Below are 19,954 nucleotides of genomic sequence, written 5' to 3' on the forward strand. Positions count from 1 at the left end.
AAATGCAACAAAACAAAAATAGACAAGATTTAATTAAACTAAAAAGCTTCTGCACAGCAGAGTAAACAGAAAACCTACAGAACGGGTGAAAATATTTGCAAACTGTGCATCTGACAAAGGACTGACATCCAGAATCTACAAGGAACTCAAAACAATTCAAAAAGGAAAAAGAACCCCTTTAAAAACAGGGCAAAGGACATACACAGACATTTCTCTAAAGACATACAAATGGCCAACAAGCATATGTAAAAATGTTCCACATCCCTAATCATTAGAGAAAGGCAAATTAAAACCACAATGAGACATCATCTTACACCCACTGGAATGGCAATTATTAAAAAGTCAAAAAGCAAAAGATGTTGGGAAGGATGTAGAAAAATGGGAATGCTTACATACTGTTGGTGGGAATGCAAATTAGGATATCCTCTATGGAAAACAGTATAGAGATCTATCAAGCAACTAAAAAGAGAACTACCATTCCATCCAGCAATCCCACTATTGACTATACACCTGAAGGAAAAAAATCATCGTATCAGAAAGATACCTGCACTCAATGTTTATCACAGCACTATTCACAATTGCAAAGATGTGGAATCAACCTAAGTGTCCATCAACGGATGACTGGATAACAAAAAATGTGGTGTGTGTGTGTGTGTGTGTGATTTCATTCTTTTTTATGGTCAAATTCCACACCGTGGCCATAAAAAAGAATGAAATCACATGTTTTGCAGCAACATGAATTAAACAACAGCCCATTATCCTAAGTAAAATAACTCAGAAAGAGAACATCAAATACCACATGTTCTCACTTGTAAGCAGGAACTAAACAATATGTACACATGGACACGGACAGTGGAGTAACAGACACTGGAGACTCAGAGAGGTTGAGGGGTGAGGAATTAGAAATTATCTACTGGGTACAATGTACACTATTCAGGTGACAGGTATTAAAAAACACTATTCAGGTGACAGGTATTAAAAACCCAGATTTACGACTATGCAATATATCCATGTAACAAACTGCACTTGAACCCCCAAATCTGTAAAAATGTAAAAATGTTTAAAACACAAAACAAAATGACAGAGCTACCACAGTAAGCTTCTCTCCCAAATCCAAAAGCCTAGCTAGCACCCTCTTCTAGTTATCAGACGATCCCTAGTCACATACCATCACCATGTCATGACCATCCATTGTGGTCAAACCTCATTATTCTAACTGCCTTAGTGAAAGGTCACCACAGACATCCATGTTGCCAAATCCAAGGGCAATGTGTTCTGCTTTGCTGTCCGCCCTGCATCCCCTCCTTCAGGTATCTGCCCTGACCCCACTCCATGTAACCTGGTGCTATCAATACACTTGGATTCATATTCTTCACAGGAGGATTAGCGATCCTGATCCAAAAGGCATACATTTGTGGAAATGAAATGAACCCTAGGAAAGAAGGGGCTGCACCTTTTTCTCTGAGACTGCCAATCAGGACTATTTAACCTTTAATGTAAGCCTAACTCCAGTGACCATCTTTGATGGCAGACACACTGTTTGGGAACCACAGCCAAAACTGGAAGGTACAAAGGAGTGGGAGTGAGGGGAGCACTAAAGGAAATGGGGGCTGGGGGAGAATATAAAAACAGGGTTTAAGAAAAATGTGGGTGAGAAGGGAGAGCCATCTAGGAGACATCTTTCAATATCAAATACACATCTACATAATTCTTCGTTAACGGTTGTCTGCATAGTATCCACTAGACAGAACTAACCTAGTTTTAGCTCATACTAGACATTCAAACTGTTATCATTTTTAACTACTAACAAATGTGTATTATGTATTATAAACATAATTTATAAACATTCATAATTTTTGTATAGCTATATACATATAGCTATACACAGTCATTTTTGCAAACTTGGGGAATCATATTGTCAATCCAGTAATTTAAGGTAGTTTTACTTACCCACTGAATGATAAGTGTGTGTCTTCAAGTCGTGCATACAAACAGCACTTGATGGCCCGCACTGGACAATATCCACACTTCCGCAGATGTTGATTTTATAAAGTACATTATTTTTGGTATCAACAGCTTCCCATGTATAACTGGAAAGGAAGAAAAACAACTTGTCACTGTCACTGATTTATCAAAAATTAAACTTCTCTCTAGTTTTATTCAAGCCACATTTGCTTAAAACTGCCACAAACTAGAAAATACACTTTCCTTAGCCAAAAACACTAAAAAGTCAAGTATGTTAAGTTGCAAAGAAGCCAGGGCAGAAACTACTAACACCATCTGTTTCTGGTTCAATCCACTCTGAAGCTACCTCAGGACTCAAAGATCATCAAAATAGAAATATCTGGCTGGGCGAGGTGGCTCAGGCCTGTAATTCCAACACTTTGGGTGGCCGAGGAGGGTGGATCACAAGGTCAGGCGTTCGAGATCAGTATGGCCAACATAATGAAACCCCGTCTCTACTAAAATTACAAAAATTAGCTGGGCGTGGTGGCACATGCCTGTAATCCCAGCTACCTGGGAGGCTGAGGCAGGAGAATTGCTTCAACCTGGGAGGTGGAGGTTGCAGTGAGCTGAGATTGCGCCACTGCACTCCAGCTTGGTCAACAGTGCAAGACTCTGTCTCAAAAAAAAAAAAAGAAAGAAAGAAATATCTTACCATTAATTTAAGAATATCAACTCAGATCAGTGTATTGGTCTGTTCTCACACTGCCAATAAAGACATACTCAAGACTGGGTAATTTATAAAGGAAAGAGGTTTAATTGACTCATAGTTAAACATGGCTAGGGAGGCCTCAAGAAACTTACAATCACGACAGACGGGGAAGCAAACACATCCTTTTTCAGCAAGCAGAAGTGCAGAGCAAGAGGGGAAAAAGCCCCTAATAAAACCATCAGATCTCGTGAGAACTCACTCATGATCAGGAGAACAGCATGAGGGTAACCCCTGCCATGATTCAATTACTTCCCACTAGGTCCCTCCCACGACACATGGGGATTATGGGAACTACAAGCTGAGATTTGGGTAGAGACACGGCCAAACCATATTAATCAGTAACTGCTCAAGACTCACGCTGTATATAAGATAGTAATAGCCTTTCCAATCACACCAAAATGCTGAAAAGCCAAAGGATTTTTTAACTCTATTTTATTAAAAAGCTAGCTATGGCACAAAAGGCAGCTCCACTTCTGCTTTTTCCTCTTAGAGCTGTAGTTCAGATCTGAACTTGCAAGACAGAACTGTGCAATGAGTCAACTATCAGATTCGAAATCACACAAAAATTCACTACACCAAGCATTAACACTCATTGTTCAAACCTCTGGCAAAGCAGATAGTGAGTAATTGCTAATGTATCAACCAGTATACTTGGGACAAAATAGGTGGTTTCCCGGTTCTGCGAAAACAATTCTTCTCAAATGTCTACTCTGCCCTGGGGAGAATGTTTTGTCCATTTTGAAAAATGGGGATCAACTCCTCAGCAGGAGTAAAAACAGAAAAGGAAGAAAGTGACTTAAAACGTCCTTGCAAAATGTAAAAAATAAAGGCCAGGCCAGGGTCTCATGCCTGTAATCCCAGTACTTTGGGAGGCGAAGGCCAGAGGATCACCTGAAGCCAGGAGTTTCAGGCCAGCCTAGGCAACATAGCAAGATCCCATATCTACAAAAATATTTTTTATTATTTTAAATGCAAAAGCTGTTATTTAACTCAACAGTATTGCTAAAAGGAGAGGCAATCAGTTAAATCAGAATTGCTTAGGCTAGGCCCATTCAGGAGTTGAGGAGGCCCTGGGGTAAGACCACCATATTTATCTACCTCGCAGTGTCATGCAGCCTATGCAGTACCCCGTTGACGACAGAAGCACTCCCTCACAGAAGGAGCCGTCCACTTCCCAGAGCTCCCTTCCACAGCGCACCAAGGCAATGACTCAGCACAAAACCAACCACCAGGTCCCCCACAACATGTCCCCCTCCCCGACCCTGAACTAGTTTCAACAATGGAGGAGCCATAGTGGCCCTATTGGGGTACGGGAAGACAAGGCGCCAAGAACTCCTAGGTCTGGAAACCCATCGAATCCACCTGCCAAGAAACCAAACCACATACACAGGCCTTTAAAAGCAGGGAGATGGAAGGTCTGATGGTCACTAAGTGGCTACAAACCTGAAGAGCAGGCTGGGGTACTTAGGTGCTCAGCCTTAGGGTGACACCCTTGAGGTGTTACTCCTCAACTCAGCTTCTTCATCAGGAACATGTTAAGAGTTATTATCTCCTAGACTCGGGATGATTCAAGGACGTGAGAAAATAACCCAAGTATTATCAGGCACAGAGAAAAATCATCCATAAAGGCTTGTTTCCTTTGCCCTTCATTAACCTTTATTCATGTGTTTCACAGGTATTTCTCAAGTACTTACTGCGGGAGGCACAGGAGAGTACAGCAATAAACAAACAAAGAGGCCCTGCCCTCTCCGAGCGTATAGTCCAGGTTGCAGGATACAAGATAAACAAGTAAACAAAGACTTGGCTACTACTCAGGAAAAATGCTAATCTCTTATTCAGGAGCCATAACTAGTTTCTCCAGGATACCAGAGACAAACCTCAAGAAGCGGCAGTGACATCATTAAGCTATTTCACAATCCTAAGTATATGATATTGGTACATGAGGGTGTCATTTAAAATAAGTTAACTGGTAGGAATCAACACTAAAGAGATCCACACGTACCTAAAATGCTATGCTTTCCTTTTTTTTTTTTTTTTTTTAAGACTGAGTCTGGCTCTGTCACCCAGGCTGGAGTGCAGTGGCGCGATCTCAGCTCACTGCAAGCTCCACCTCCTGGGTTCACGCCATTCTCCTGCCTCAGCCTCCCGAGTAGCTGGGACTACAGGTGCCCGCCACCACGCCTGGCTAATTTTTTATATTTTTAGTAGAGACGGGGTTTCACCATGTTAGTCAGGATGGTCTTGATCTCCTGACCTCGTGAACCCGCCCACTTCAGCCTCCCAAAGTGCTGGGATTACAGGCATGAGCCACCGCGCCTGGCCGGCTACGCTTTCCTTAAAAGAAATCCAGCATTTTTGCAAAGGGGATATTTAAATAAGGTAAAGAATGTGTGTGCTTGGGGAGCAGAATCAAGATTTTAAAAAGAATAAAATGAGGGATACTGTCCTGATAATCTGGAAATCAGGGCTGCTAGAGAGAAAAGTGTTGCTCTATTCAATTATATCATTTTCTCTATTTGCATTTCATACTTGTTTTGTCAAGATTCATCAAATGTAAGTGGTTATGGGAGTAGGAAAGGAGGAGCCTATTAAAATACTTGAACACTGACATTTTTCAGGGGGTTGATTTAACCACTCAGCACAAGGCAGCCCTCCTCCAGGCCTGGCAACCTCAATGCCATTCAAAGCCATCAGCAGCACTTGAGGCAAAGGCACCAATATCTCAGAGTTCTTAGTCACAGCTTTAAAATGAAGAATGGTCACAATAGGTTTCTAAACTTCACTCCAAAGACACCTGCAAGCTGTCAGTACTTAAAACATTCTGATGTTTCCACGGACATTATGTCTCCTTTAAAACAAATTAATGGTAGGGCGCGGTGGCTCACGCCTGTAATTGCAGCACTTTGAGAGGCTGAGGCAGGCAGATCATGAGGTCAGGAGTTCAAGATCAGCCTGATCAATATGGTAAAACCCTGTCTCTACTAAAAATACAAAAATTAGCCGGGTGTGGTGGTGCGCACCTGTAGTCCCAGCTACTTGGGAGGCTGAGGCAGGAGAATCGCTTGAACCTGGGAGGTGGAGGTTGCAGTGAGCTGAGACTGCGCCACTGCACTCCAGCCTGGGCAACAGAGCAAGACTCTGTCTCAAAAGAAAAAAAAAAAAAAGGAAAAGAAAAAACTAAACTAATATGCCTAGCCCCTAGTATCAACAGGAGCTCAGAAACCATCATGTGGTTTAAATAATCTATCTGAAAATTTATGAAGAATATTCCAAAAACTATTATGTACTCTGGTATGCACTCTGGTTAAACTATCACTAGACATGCTTCCACTAAAGTAAATATTTTTTAAAGACTATTTCATAATAAACTTAAAATCATATAAATAACTGATAACAAGTTTTAAGAAATCACATGTTTGAAACTAAAGGATTCTAAATTTCTTTCCACATTAAAGGCCAATCCCCTAGAATGGCCTAAGCTAAAATCATTCTTAAATTGGTATTAAAGTTTAAAAGCACCATGATCACATGATAGAACTAGAAAATGGCTTCAGAAGCAATAAAATTATTACAGACTAAATAAAATTTAATGATATATTTGAGGAATAATAAATTTTTTGTCTGAAAGTTTGTCTATTAGAAAATTCTCTACCCGAAGTGCACATATACAGCCAGAATTAGGAAACTATTCCACAACAGTATGGTTCATTTAACAGCCAAGCAAATGAAACCATTCAGCTGAGATTCCCAGAAAAAGCCTACATTCTAGACTAAGTTATCTGAGCTTACACAAGTAAAGACTTAAGAAAAAAACTGACAGAAAAAAAAAAAAAAAAAAGGAGATCAACATATTCAATCAGAGAAAACTAAGCTGTAATACTAAGATGTTAAATGTTAGCAACAAACAAGCTTGTGGAAGAAAGTATCTGCAAGCTGTGTGGAAACACAGTCTTCACTCAAACACACACACACACACACGAACGAATGTGTTGAATACATTTTCTGGAAGAAAGAACTTCAGGCCATGTGCGGGTGGCTTATGCCTGTAATCCCAGCACTTTGGGAGGACAAGGTGGGAGGATCACTTGAGGTCGGGACATCGAGACCATTCTGGCCAACATGGTGAAACCCTGACTCTACTAAAAAAAAAAAAAAAAATACAAAAATTAGCCAGGCATGGTCGCGCACGCCGACAGTCCCAGCTACTCGGGAGGCTGAGGCACGAGAATAGCTTGAATCCAGGAGGTGGAGGTTGCAGTGAGCCAAGATCGCACCACTGCACTCCAGACTGGGTGACAGAGTGAGATTCCCTCCATCTAAAAAAAAACAAAGAAGCTCTGCAGCAGGATAGGTAAAAAAGCCCAGTGAGCATTTTCTTGAAACTCTGTCAAGTCTTCTAAAAGTCACTGACGCTATGCTGTATTCCATCTCGACTGAAGGAAACCAGCAGGACACAGGAGGAGGAGCGGGGAGAACTGCAAAGGCCCACAGAAGCAGCTTGTCCACTGGAAACAACCCAGGATCCCTGCCCATTGTCCCAGTCTTGCAAAATCCAGTGACCATCCTCAAGGGAGGCAGCCTGATTTCAGTTAGAATCGCTCTTCTGGATGCAAAACCATCTGTCCAAGAACCTTGGTTCTTCAAAACCATCACTCTGGGACAGAAAATGTTCTAGAAAATCAGCAAAAGTAAGTAAAATCTCTGCTATCCTATGTCATTTTTCAGAGTGTAAAACAGCCAATGGTCCCTCTCTCATTCTCAAAAAATCCAAATGCATTCCAAAGCCAGCCTAACAGCTGGAGATATACACATGTGCTGCAGCAGCTCCTCCAGACAGTGCTCCCCGGCCGAATCCACAGCTCTGGCACTACCTGCAATGGCACTTTATACAGCTCAGTGGTGGCATCTTCTGAGGTGCCTGTTATCCCCGACACCGTCACCCTGGGACAGTAATGTCCTCCCTCCTGGAGCAATGACTGGCAGATGCAGGATCAGCATCTGCTGATGGCTTGAGAAGGAAACTGGCCAGTTTGGCTAAGAACGCATGACAGCACAGCTCTCACCCACACGGCTAACATGTGAGCCAAATCTCCCCACAGAACTGGACGCCATTATCCAACCCTCCCAAGTTCCTCAGCTTTGAGGCCAAAGATCCCAAGGCTCAGAATGAGGAACTTGCCCAGCATCACAGAATTACAAAGTGAAGAATAAACCCAGGCAGTGTGAGGCCCAAGGGTGAGTCCTTAACCACTTATGTAAACGGCTGCATTTATTTTCCATTTTAAAAAATGGTTTTAACTTTTCAGAAAACATTCAGTTTCAGTTACAACACAAAAACTGGCAAAACATTCCACAAAACTTTAGTTTAAATCTTGTCACAATAAATGCCATTAAAATGATAGACTCTGTACAGCATAAGGATCTCTGAGTTCCTATTATATTGCCAACCACCTATACAATTTGATTCAATAAAATGCTAGTCATAGGGACAAATTAAAGTCATCCCTCCATGGCACCTTGTAATCACAGATACAAGACCCCCAGTAGAGGCCTGAAACCAGGAATATGGCTTCAGATGTGGTTTTTTCCTTTACATACATACCCATGATTAAGTTTAATTTATAAATTAGTTGTTGTAAAAGATTAACAACTAATAATAGTACAATTATAACTGTAATAAATGGTATGTGAATATGGCGTCTCTCCCTCTGTCTCAAAATATCTTCATATTTTCAGACTGCAGGTGACCATGGGTAACTGAAACCTTAGGAAGTGTAACTGCTGATGGGGGGACTGGTTTACAGTCATTCACTTAATGATGGGGATACACTGTCAGAAATGTGTCATGAGGCAGTTCTGTCACTGCACAAACATCACTGAGTGTATCTGCACACACATAGATGGTGTCACCTACTACAAACCTAGGCTATATGGTATATGTCCTATTGTTCTCAGGCTACAAACCCGCACAGCATGATGCTGCATTGAGTACCGCAGGCAACTGTAATACATGATACATATCTAAACATAGAAAAGGTGCAGCAAAAATATGGTATGAAAGATTAAAATGGCACACCTGCCTAGGGCACCTACGATGAACGGAGCCTGCAGGACTGGAAGTGGTTCTGGGTGAGTCAGTGAGTGAGTCGATGTAAAGGCCTAGGACCTGACTGGACACTTTTATAAGACTGGTAGCGCAGTGGGTTCGTGTACAGCAGTATTACCACAAACGTGACTAATGCATTGTGCTATGGCGTTACAACAGCTACAGCATCACTAGGTGATGGGAATTGTTCAGCTTCATCACAATCTTCCAGGACCAAGGTCATTTATGCAGATAGTAGTTTATGCAGTCCCTCATTGGCCAAAATGCTTCCTTCTCATTTTTAATGTCATGGATACTACTTGCATAATAAAGGCAGAATTCTAAGAGTGGTTGAACCCATCTGAGGACAGCCTCTATGAAAAAGCTGTGAACTGTCTGAAGAGTCAGACCCCATCACATCACGCTATCAACAGATCATATGCTTTCCTTGCTCAACTTCTTCCCCAAGCTTAAACTTCTGCTACTCTATACTCCCAATCCAGTTCTGCTTTCTCTTCTGCACAGTGCGAATTGCCAAACACCAGAGCATTGCCTTCCACAACCTCTCTTCTCATACCCAACTGGTTTCCATGGAAATAATACCAGTTCCTTAAGCTGGTTCCTTCCCACTGGCTGCACTGTCCTTGCTATTTCTATACAAGCAGCTTGTGAACTCCACAAACAAGGACCACATCTATATTGTCTTCCTCAACTCAGATGCACACTCTCCTTTAATCAGACTACTCAGCTCAGCAGAGTCCAACAGTGAGTATTATCCACAACTCAGAAACATTCTACAATCAAACCGTCAGGCCCAGCAGGAAACAGGGAGCAGCAGAAGTCACACACAAGGCAAATGACTTTAGAAGATGTCTGCTTTTAAAGCAAAGTCTGTGGTTGAAACATACCCTATTTTTTTAATTTAACAAGGACAATTAATTTAACCATATAAACCAAGCACATTGTCAGAATCTTTCCCATAAAGAAAGCTCAGATTTTTCTGAGCTCCTGAAGTTTTCTGAGCTCAGATTTTTCTGAGCTCCTACAGTTTTGCTCCTGACTGTAATCTCACTGCTTCTGCTGAAACCATCCTGGAGAACTGCAGTCAGTTCACGCCTGTTCAGAAGCACAGAGGTTCCATTTTAACCTCATTTGCTTGGAATTTCATAATATCCTGAAAGGTGTTGGCAGATTACCAGTTAGAAGGAAGCACACAAGTAACAGACTGTCAGCCAACCCAGAGACAGGAAGGTGTTTCTACTTTCCTGCTACTGTTCCAGCAAGGGCCGCATTCAAAACCCACCCTGGTCAAGACGAAACCAATCGAGGGGCAGCAATGAAGAAGTGAACCTAATCCCAGGCCGACACAGCTTCCTGGAATTCAAAAAGCTGAAAACAGAGAGATGGAGAGCCATGCCATCTTCACTGAGTGAGTTCTAAACGTCTGTCCAAAAATGAAAAATAAAAAATTCAAAATACTATGTCATAGGGATACAGATATAGAATATCTTTAAACTGACATTGGTATCTCAATATGACACCTCTCAGAGTTTTCATATATGCCATCAGTGAATGCTTACAAAACCACAATAGCTTGCGAGATGTAATTTGGAGTTCTTTCCTTTCAAAAATAGCTAGCATCTAAAGTATGTAAAATTCTATGATCAAAATATATGGTATGCTCAAGTTCTTTTTTTTTTTTTTTTTGAGACAGAGTCTTGCTCTGTCACCCAGGCTGGAGTGCAGTGGCGCAATCTTGGCTCACTGCAAGCTCCGCCTCCCGGGTTCCCGCCATTCTCCTGCCTCAGCCTCCCGAGTAGCTGGGACTACAGGCGCCCGCCACCTCACCCGGCTAGTTTTTCGTATTTTTAGTAGAGACGGGGTTTCACCGTGTTAGCCAGGAGGGTCTCGATCTCCTGACCTCGTGATCCACCCGCCTCGGCCTCCCAAAGTGCTGGGATTACAGGCTTGAGCCACCGCGCCCGGCCTCAAGTTCTTAAAAGAAAACAGATCTTAGAAAACTGGGTTGTTTCCTTTCAACACATAACATCTCCATGAAGTCTCACTGTCCCTTCCTCATTTATTGCCATATAGCCAAACTCTTTCAAAATGTATCTTAGTTTCCTCAGTCCCTGTAAATCTTGGGGTTATGCTAACTGTCATGTAACTATTAAACATTTTATTACTGGCCTGCAATTAATAATCAACACATAAAGCAAGATAAAGGCAGGATGGGATCAGTAATAATGTAAGTAGGCATGTGTGAATCTGTAATTTGCTTTCCTTAGAAGACAGAAACCCAGTTGGTGACACATAAGTGAAATTCACATAACAAGATACGTGGTCACTAGCTAGAGAAATGTTTCTCTGAGGCTATAGCAAGCAACAAATCTAACACCTTGGAGACAAAGAGAATGTGAAGTCTTTCCAATCTGAACAGCCAATAAACGTTTTCCTACTTTTGACATGCATGCAAGTCCTCTCACAGAATATTCAAGAAATCACCTGGCCCACTACTGCCCCTTATCAGTATCAGACAGTGTTTCAGATCATACATATCCAGCACAGTCACCTTCAGAAATCCAGACCAGTCTCCTAAACTAAGGAGGAAGGGAAAAAACAGCAGGAAAGAGGAGCAAGGAGGCCAGGTTCCCACACTGGACCTTGGCAGCAGAATGTCAAGAACGTGAGGTAACCACTGTCGTCAACAACTTTCTATTGCCTACACTAAAACAGAAACAATCTGATTTGCACGAAGACTCCTACCCCGAAATAAAGGCTGGGGAAGCACATGAGTTTGACACAGCATGGCCAGGGCTTATATAGGAAGTACTTCACTTCCTATTCTAACAAACCCACAAAGCTGTGGACAAAGATACAGGGCCGACAAACACAAATAAAGAGAAGCAGGGAAGTGCCAGACGTCAGCCTTTGGTTTTCCCTGAGAGGTATGCAGGGTCTGGAAGGAAACCCGGTGCATAGAGAAGGATCCGGTTAGAAGCTCTAAGTCCAACATGGCATCTAAGTCAACGTCAGAACCCACAGAACCAGGACAGGCAATGGGGACTGCGTAACAGAGGTCACCTAGAATAGACAGGGGAGAATTCTCCTGGCTACCCTAAGAAAGGAGCCATGAAGAGACTGGGCCAGACTCCTGCCCCAGTGCTGACCAACTGGCTGCGTGAGATACAGTCTCTCCCAGCTCAACTTCCCCGACAAAACTCAGCTAGCCCTCAGGGTCACTGTGAGGGAGAAAACCACCACCAGGAACAGAGAGCTTTTGAGCCAGACTATGATCTAAAGCTTTCATTTGAATCCAGAGAGAGAGCTGGACGGCTTAAAAACTAAGTTTACAGAAAAAGGTGAGTTGGCTGGGGGCGGTGCCCTCGGAAAGGAGTGTCACAGGATACTGGCAAAGAACTGGAGGGACAGCCCGGCAGGCCCCTGTCTGGAGGAATCTCCGCAGAGCTGATGAAGACAGAGACACATGCACTTAGACAAACACTCACACACACACTCAGACACACATGCTTGCACTCACACACTCATGTACTCACACACGCACTCACACACACATACACTCAACGGCCTCCTGGGACTTCTCAGGACACGCATGCCGCTCTAGGCCTGCCCGCCCTGCACCATCCACAGCAGAGACAGGTGAGTCCAGAGCTTCCAGCAGGAGAGCAGCGGGGGAAACAGGACCCGTGCAAACACGCCAGGGCGTGGCATTCCCAGGAGGTGGGCAAGTGCCTCTATAACAGAAAGCTACCAGAAAAATGGCCGGCCCTCTCTCTGCTAGCCTTGGCTCAGATCAACTCAACAGTAGAGGATGCAGGCCAGTATTTCAACTCTAAGCCCTGCTCCGTGATGATTTTCTTCCAATAAGAGCAATTACCTGGGTGGTCTCATACCCCGCTCCTCATATACAAAGAAGAGTTGTAGATGGGCTAACCCCCTGCTTCACCATGTGGATGTCTGAGTTCAACCACCTTTAAGAACAACCCAGCCCCCAGCGCAGAATTCAGACCTTAATATTCAGCCCCCTACTCTCCCTGTCACCAAGGTCCCAAAAAACCCTCCCAGACCCAGGGTCCTTCCTGGAGTGTGCAAACTACAAGGGAAGGTGGGCCTTTCTAGAAAACTTGCAGGCTGTCAGCTCAGCTGGGTGGCCCACGATGCCAATGAGGCCACTGCCAGGTGGTGGTTCCTCACAAAGGCCAATCAGGTGGACACAGGAGAAAGGCCCCTCTCTGAAGATGCTGGGGCCAAACATCAGACAGCAGAGGCTCCGCAAAGCCTAACACCCAGCTGGGGCTGCTTCACACCCAGCTGCTTCACACCCAGCTAGGGCTCCCTCTCCACCTTCTTGGAGACACAGAACTGATAGCCTAGTGAGGTCCTAGTGAGGTACGTGACCTTGCCTCAGGTCACAAATTTACAAAGTGGCCAAGTCCATGTTAGAAAGAGGCTTGTCCTGCTCCAGAGCTCAGGCTATCTCCATCGCAGCCTAAAGGCAACCTGAAGAGGAAAAGCAGCTACCTTGCTAAACTGCAACCCTTATCTAGGGATCTCACAGCTCCCTAAGGCAATCCAAGCAATCGAACCTTCCCCGTGCCTTTGAATCGACCAATCAACTGAAATCCGCAAGGGCTCTGGCTTTTACCCAGAAGGAGCCCAAAGTCCCACAGCCTCTGTGATCTGGCCACAGCTAGTTCTCCACGCTCTCTGGCCCCTCCCTCCATTCTCCCAGTGACTCAGCCCACCCAGCCACGCTGGACCCTTGGCTGCCTCTCAACCAAGTCAGACATGCTTCCCTCTGAGTCTGACACGTAGGCCCCCAACCCGGGTGCCTGGTTCACTCCCTCACTTCCAGCCTCTTACAGAAAAGCCTGGGGACAGTGGATTCTCCTATAAAATGGCCCCATCCTCGGGGCCCAACCCCTGACTCTGCCACCAGCTCTCCTCTCCCTCTGCAGGGCCAGCAAAGTCAAGGCCATGAGCTCACGCTGCCTGTCACTCTAAAGGGGTGACTCTAAAAAGACACAAAAGAAAAGAGAGAAGGGCTGGCATAACTGACGCACTTCAAGAGCAGAGACCAGGTGGAGGGAGGGTGCCTCAGGGGAACAATGAGGGTGACTCACTGGAGTCTCAGACTTGCCACTTCTAGGAAACCCACTTCTTTAGCGCTTCTATTCTGGTGGCTTGGCACTCTATTTGCAGGCCACAGGGGGGTGCAGGGAGTGTTGGGGGAGGTTTTTAAGTACTAAACAGCTGTTTTAAAATGTAGAACTGATTCTGGAGTAGAGAGAACCGTGCAGATGGCAACGAGGTAATTTTACACACACTCAAAATCCAGTGGTGGGTCCGCTCGGAAGGAGCTCTCTCCTCCTCCCAGCACACAGCAGGCATGAAGAAGGTGGCAGCCCTGACTGCAACACTCTCCTGACCTTCCCTCTAGGCCACAGCCCACAGGCAACTCAACTGCAAAGGCCAGTTTTCGCTGTCACACATTCCTGAACACAGAGCTTGGGCCAGTACTTCCACCATCTCCCTCACTTCCTACACCCCTCCCTGTGACGAATGATACTCCTAGGATCTGCTTCTTCATCCTGGACAACTTACCCTCCAGATGTACTCAACAATGGCTGCAGCCCAGGGGGATCGAAAAGCACACAAAAGGAAAAAGAAAACTCCCACCACAGGTCTGCAGCTGGCTGCAGAGCCAGGTTCACAGAGCGCCTGGGATGTTCCCCACCCTGGAGGATTCACAGGGAAGTGCCCCTCTGCCCTGGCTAACATGGAGACAAAAATAGGCTTATGACAAAAATAGGCTTATTCACATGCAAGCCACTGGCCTGGACACTTCCGCTCCCACTTACAACAGCACCCATGTGCCGAAGTTAGCTGGGACTTCCTGACCCTACCACAGGGCAACAGGGAGGACGGCTCTTCTTGCCCTGGAACCACAACAGCCCCCTTGCTCCCAGCCCAGCCTGGGACCAAACCACCACAGGAAGGAGGGTGACCCCGGCCTCCACCCAAACTCCACACCTCAAATTATCATTGTTCAGGGGACTCTGAGTCAGTAAGGACTCCTCAAGGCTGCAAACCTCAGAACTGCAGAATTTGGGATGCAAAATGGACCCGGAAATCATGGAATCCAGTGGTTTCAAAACTTTTTTAAACAGTGGAAACCTTTCTTTCTCATGAGGAAGCTTACACGGAGTGCCGATCATGAAACGGATGATGAAGAAATGCTCTCTGGTTGAGGCAGAAACCCCAAGACACTAATGGAGAGTGGTGGCAGGCCAAGAAACAGGTTATAAAACTAAATCCTGATGTAAGGCAGCCTCTGTAACTTACAGATAAAGCACCTGCTACCACTACAGCACCGATGAACACTGAGGACGTGCCAGGCATTCCAACGTCTCCCAATTCCCACACCCAGCCCACAACATGGTTAGCATCCCACACCCAGCCCACAACATGGTTAGCATCCCACACCCAGCCCACAACATGGTTAGCATCCCACACCCAGCCCACAACATGGTTAGCATCCCACACCCAGCCTACAACATGGTTAGCATCCCACACCCAGCCTACATGGTTAGCATCCCACACCCAGCCTACAACATGGTTAGCATCCCACACCCAGCCTACAACATGGTTAGCATCCCACACCCAGCCCACACATGGTTAGCATCCCACACCCAGCCTACGTGGCTAGCATCCCACACCCAGCCTACAACATGGTTAGCATCCCACACCCAGCCACAACATGGTTAGCATCCCACACCCAGCCTACAACATGGTTAGCATCCCACACCCAGCCTACATGGTTAGCATCCCACACCCAGCCTACAACATGGTTAGCATCCCACACCCAGCCTACAACATGGTTAGCATCCCACACCCAGCCCACAACATGGTTAGCATCCCACACCCAGCCTACGTGGCTAGCATCCCACACCCAGCCTACAACATGGTTAGCATCCCACACCCAGCCCACAACATGGTTAGCATCCCACACCCAGCCTACAACATGGTTAGCATCCCACACCCAGCCTACATGGTTAGCATCCCACACCCAGCCCACAACATGGTTAGCATCCCACACCCAGCCTACAACATGGTTAGCATCCCACACCCAGCCTACAACATGGTTAGCATCCCACACCCAGCCTACAACATGGTTAGCATCCCACACCAGCCTACAACATGGTTAGCATCCCACACCAGCCTACAACATGGTTAGCATCCCACACCCAGCCTACAACATGGTTAGCATCCCACACCCAGCCTACAACATGGTTAGCATCCCACACCCAGCCTACATGGTTAGCATCCCACACCCAGCCCACAACATGGTTAGCATCCCACACCCAGCCTACAACATGGTTAGCATCCCACACCCAGCCTACAACATGGTTAGCATCCCACACCCAGCCTACAACATGGTTAGCATCCCACACCCAGCCTACAACATGGTTAGCATCCCCACCCAGCCTACAACATGGTTAGCATCCCACACCCAGCCTACAACATGGTTAGCATCCCACACCCAGCCTACATGGTTAGCATCCCCACCCAGCCCACAACATGGTTAGCATCCCACACCCAGCCTACAACATGGTTAGCATCCCACACCCAGCCTACAACATGGTTAGCATCCCACACCCAGCCTACAACATGGTTAGCATCCCACACCCAGCCTACAACATGGTTAGCATCCCACACCCAGCCTACAACATGGTTAGCATCCCACACCAGCCTACAACATGTTAGCATCCCACACCCAGCCTACATGGTTAGCATCCCACACCCAGCCTACAACATGGTTAGCATCCCACACCCAGCCTACATGGTTAGCATCCCACACCCAGCCTACATGGTTAGCATCCCACACCCAGCCTACAAACACAGCTAGCATCCTGACTGGACACACACGGAAAGGAAGACCTTGGAGGTTCGGTGACTTGCCCAAGGCCTGTGAGGGGAGGAGTCTGGATTCAAAACCAGGAAAGTGACTTCCAAAACTAACTCCCTAATGAGAGGCTTTCAAGCAGGAAAGAGGGAAAGAAAACTAAGTCCCACCTCTCTTGAGGAGGAAAATGAGATCCAGAAAAAAGAAGTGATTGGACACAGCCGACTCAACCATCCAGATCCCCCCTCTCAGGCCACACGCTGCCAGCAGCCATCAACAGGGGTTTAGCAGCTGTCTCTTGGCAGGAATGGCGCTTAGGGGTGACATCAGGAGGGTGGAAAGGATCTAAGGCGCCAAGACCAGCCACAGAGGCACATCCTGCCCATCCCCCAGTCTCCCCAAAAACAATTTACAGCCAAATTCCAACAACTGCTCCCAGCCCTACCCTATGCAGCTGCACAAAGAGGCAGCCAAGGCCGGGTGGAGACCCACTGCAGAAAGCACGGTCAGGAGGCACTTGTCACTGCAAGGTCACCAGCAGCATGCAATCATGGTGACAAACTCAAACCAAAGAAACTGGACCCAAGGAAAAAGAATGAATAAAGCAATCAGAACAGAACTTTAAGAGAGATCTTCAGAGGGCTGACAGAAGCTACAGCGTCCACGCAGAAAGAACAGCCAGCTGTGACTACAGATCAGCTGAGATCCTGCAACAAAAGACAACAGGGAAGCAGAAGAGCATCTGAACCACGGGAGAACCGGTAAGCTGGGCGACAGCAGCAAACGGTATCTGTCTACGTGCCTGTCCACAGCGGCAGCCAGATACAAATAATAAAAGCAACAGACAAACCAAAGAAGAGTTAGGGCGAAGAAAAGCTGAACAGCACCATGAGTAACTTCGACCCCAACAGAGAACCTTTTTCCCAAACACATAATACACTCCCGACTTGACTAGGTGTTAGGCCACAAGGGAAATGTCAGTAAGTTCCACCACATTTGCCAGCACAATGGAAAAACTAAATTAAAAACCCCCAAAGTTCACTGACCTGAAAAAAATAAAAATCTAAAAATTTAATGGCTCCAGGAAGTTGAAACAGATAGAACTTTTGAGTCCAAAAAGGAAATATACAGAATTGAAATATGGAAAAGAAAAAAAAGTATCAGAATCCAAGAGAGCGGTATGGTACTCCACAGAAAGAAACATGAAGCTTTAAATATATTTCTTAATTATGCAAAATGATTTAAAATAAAAGAGCTAAGCATTCAATTCAAACTAGAAACAGGAAAATGATGTAGAAGTTACTGAGTGGATAAATTAATAAAATTGCAAATAAATGGTGAAAAGATGATGAAAAAACAAAACACTAGTTCTTTTGCAAAGACTTTAAAAAGGTAAATAAGTCTTTAGTAAATATAATTAAGGAAAAAAAGTACATAAGTAAACACTAGGAATTTTTTAAATTTACCTAGAGCTATAGAGTATCAAAAATATGACAGTAACATGCTACTTATTTATAAATGAATACATCATTACAATGACAATTTTCTAGGAAAACAGAGATTACCAAAATTGGCCCAAGTAAAAGTAGAAAATCTGAATAGAAAAACAAACTAGATGAAACTGAAACCATAATCAAAAGTCCTCCCCAATGATATTCTACCTAAGAGCACCAGGCCCAGATAGTTTTACTGGTGAGTTCTACCAAACTTTAAGAAACAGGAAATGTCCATCTTATATACAAACTGTTTCACCACATACGAAAATACTAAAAGCTAACTAGCTCCTTCCACAAAGCAAACATATTATTGATAACAAAACCTGTCAAGAACGGCAGAGCAAAAAAACTGTAGCCTAATCTCACTTAAAAACAGAGCTGTAAGCACATTTCATAAAGTATTAGTAAACAGAACTGGATATATTCATGGAAAAAAAATAAACTTTCACCCTTTTTGTGGCGTTATATATGTATGTGTGCGTGTATATACATATATGTATGTATGTATGTATTTTTTCCCAATCTGGTTCCTGGCTCCTAACTCCCGCAGTCCTTGTGTTTTTTGTTATAATGTTGGGCGTGTCAGGCCTCCGGAAACAATGTCTCCACCTGCCCCTCCTTCCACCTGCCCCGAGGCAGGACTCTCATCTTCCCCACTTTCAGACTGTGGGTCTTAAGATCCTCTTCAGTGAGGGTCCCGCCCTACACCCTGGGAGAAGAAATGTTGAGCTCCTAAAGCTTCCATAAAAACTGGGTTGGGGGAGCTTCCAAATCGTTGAATGCATGGCAGTTCCCGGAGGGGAGTGAGCCAGGGAGGTCATGGAGGCTCCGCACCCCTTCCCCCATACCTCACCCTACACATCTCCTCATCCGTATCCATTGTAATATCCTTATAAACTGCCAATCATCAGCTTATGTTTAGTGTTTCCTGAGTTCTGTGAGTCACTCTAGCAAATTAATCAGACCCAAAGAGGCACTGTGGGAACCCCAAATTGAAGCCAGTTGGTCAGAAGTTCCGGAGGCCTGGACTTGCGACTGGTGTGGGTTGGGGAACAGTCTTGGGAACTGAACCCCAAACCTGTGGCATCTCACACTATCTCCAGGTAGACAGGTTCGGGAATTGAATCGGCCAGGGGTCACTGCTTGGTGCCCTGGGAAAAACCACCACACATTTGATCACAGAAGTCTTCTGTGTTAATGACTGTTGTCACGGAATGAGAGCAAAGGAAAAATATGCTTTGAGTTTTCTGGAAACATCATATATAAAAATTAAATTTAAAAAATTGATCCTAGAGTTAAGGAATCAGAGGTAAAACTATAAAACTTCTAGAGGCAGACACAGGAAAAAATCTTTGAGACCTTGGGGTAGGCCAGTGGTTCTGAATTGGGTGTGATTTTGCCCCCTCCCCTCCAGGGCCTTTGATATGTCTGGAGACATTTTTATTTGTCACCACTGGGGGAGGGGGAGTGGTGGAGTGTAATCTTGGCATCTAGTGGGTAGAGGCCAGGAATGCTGGCTGACATCCTACAATGCCCAGGACAGTCCTCAAAACAAAAAAATTCCCCAGGTCAAATGTCACTAGTTCTACGGTTGATTTCTTAAGCTACCAAAAGCACAAACCACAAAGAATTACAGTCCATCAAATTTTTTAAAAATCTGTTCTTCAAAGGGTATCACTGCGAAAATTTAAAGGCAAGACAAAGACTGAGAGAAAATACTCATACTATTC

At 45.0% G+C, this 19,954-nt stretch overlaps 1 protein-coding gene across 2 annotated transcripts in view; it reads right to left on the reverse strand.

The window, feature by feature from the left end:
* The window catches only part of IGF2R (insulin like growth factor 2 receptor), a 136,397-nt gene that overhangs the window by 110,797 nt on the left and 5,646 nt on the right, over nt 1-19,954 (reverse strand). For both annotated transcript variants that reach the window (XM_033234290.1, XM_033234289.1), the window contains exon 2: nt 1,951-2,090. In XM_033234290.1, the coding sequence (XP_033090181.1) occupies nt 1,951-2,090 (140 nt within the window). The remainder of the gene's footprint in view (nt 1-1,950; nt 2,091-19,954) is intronic.

Source organism: Trachypithecus francoisi, unplaced genomic scaffold (genome assembly GCF_009764315.1).
Source record: "Trachypithecus francoisi isolate TF-2019V2 unplaced genomic scaffold, Tfra_2.0 Lachesis_group15, whole genome shotgun sequence".
In the NCBI taxonomy this organism is placed as follows: Eukaryota; Metazoa; Chordata; class Mammalia; order Primates; family Cercopithecidae; genus Trachypithecus; species Trachypithecus francoisi.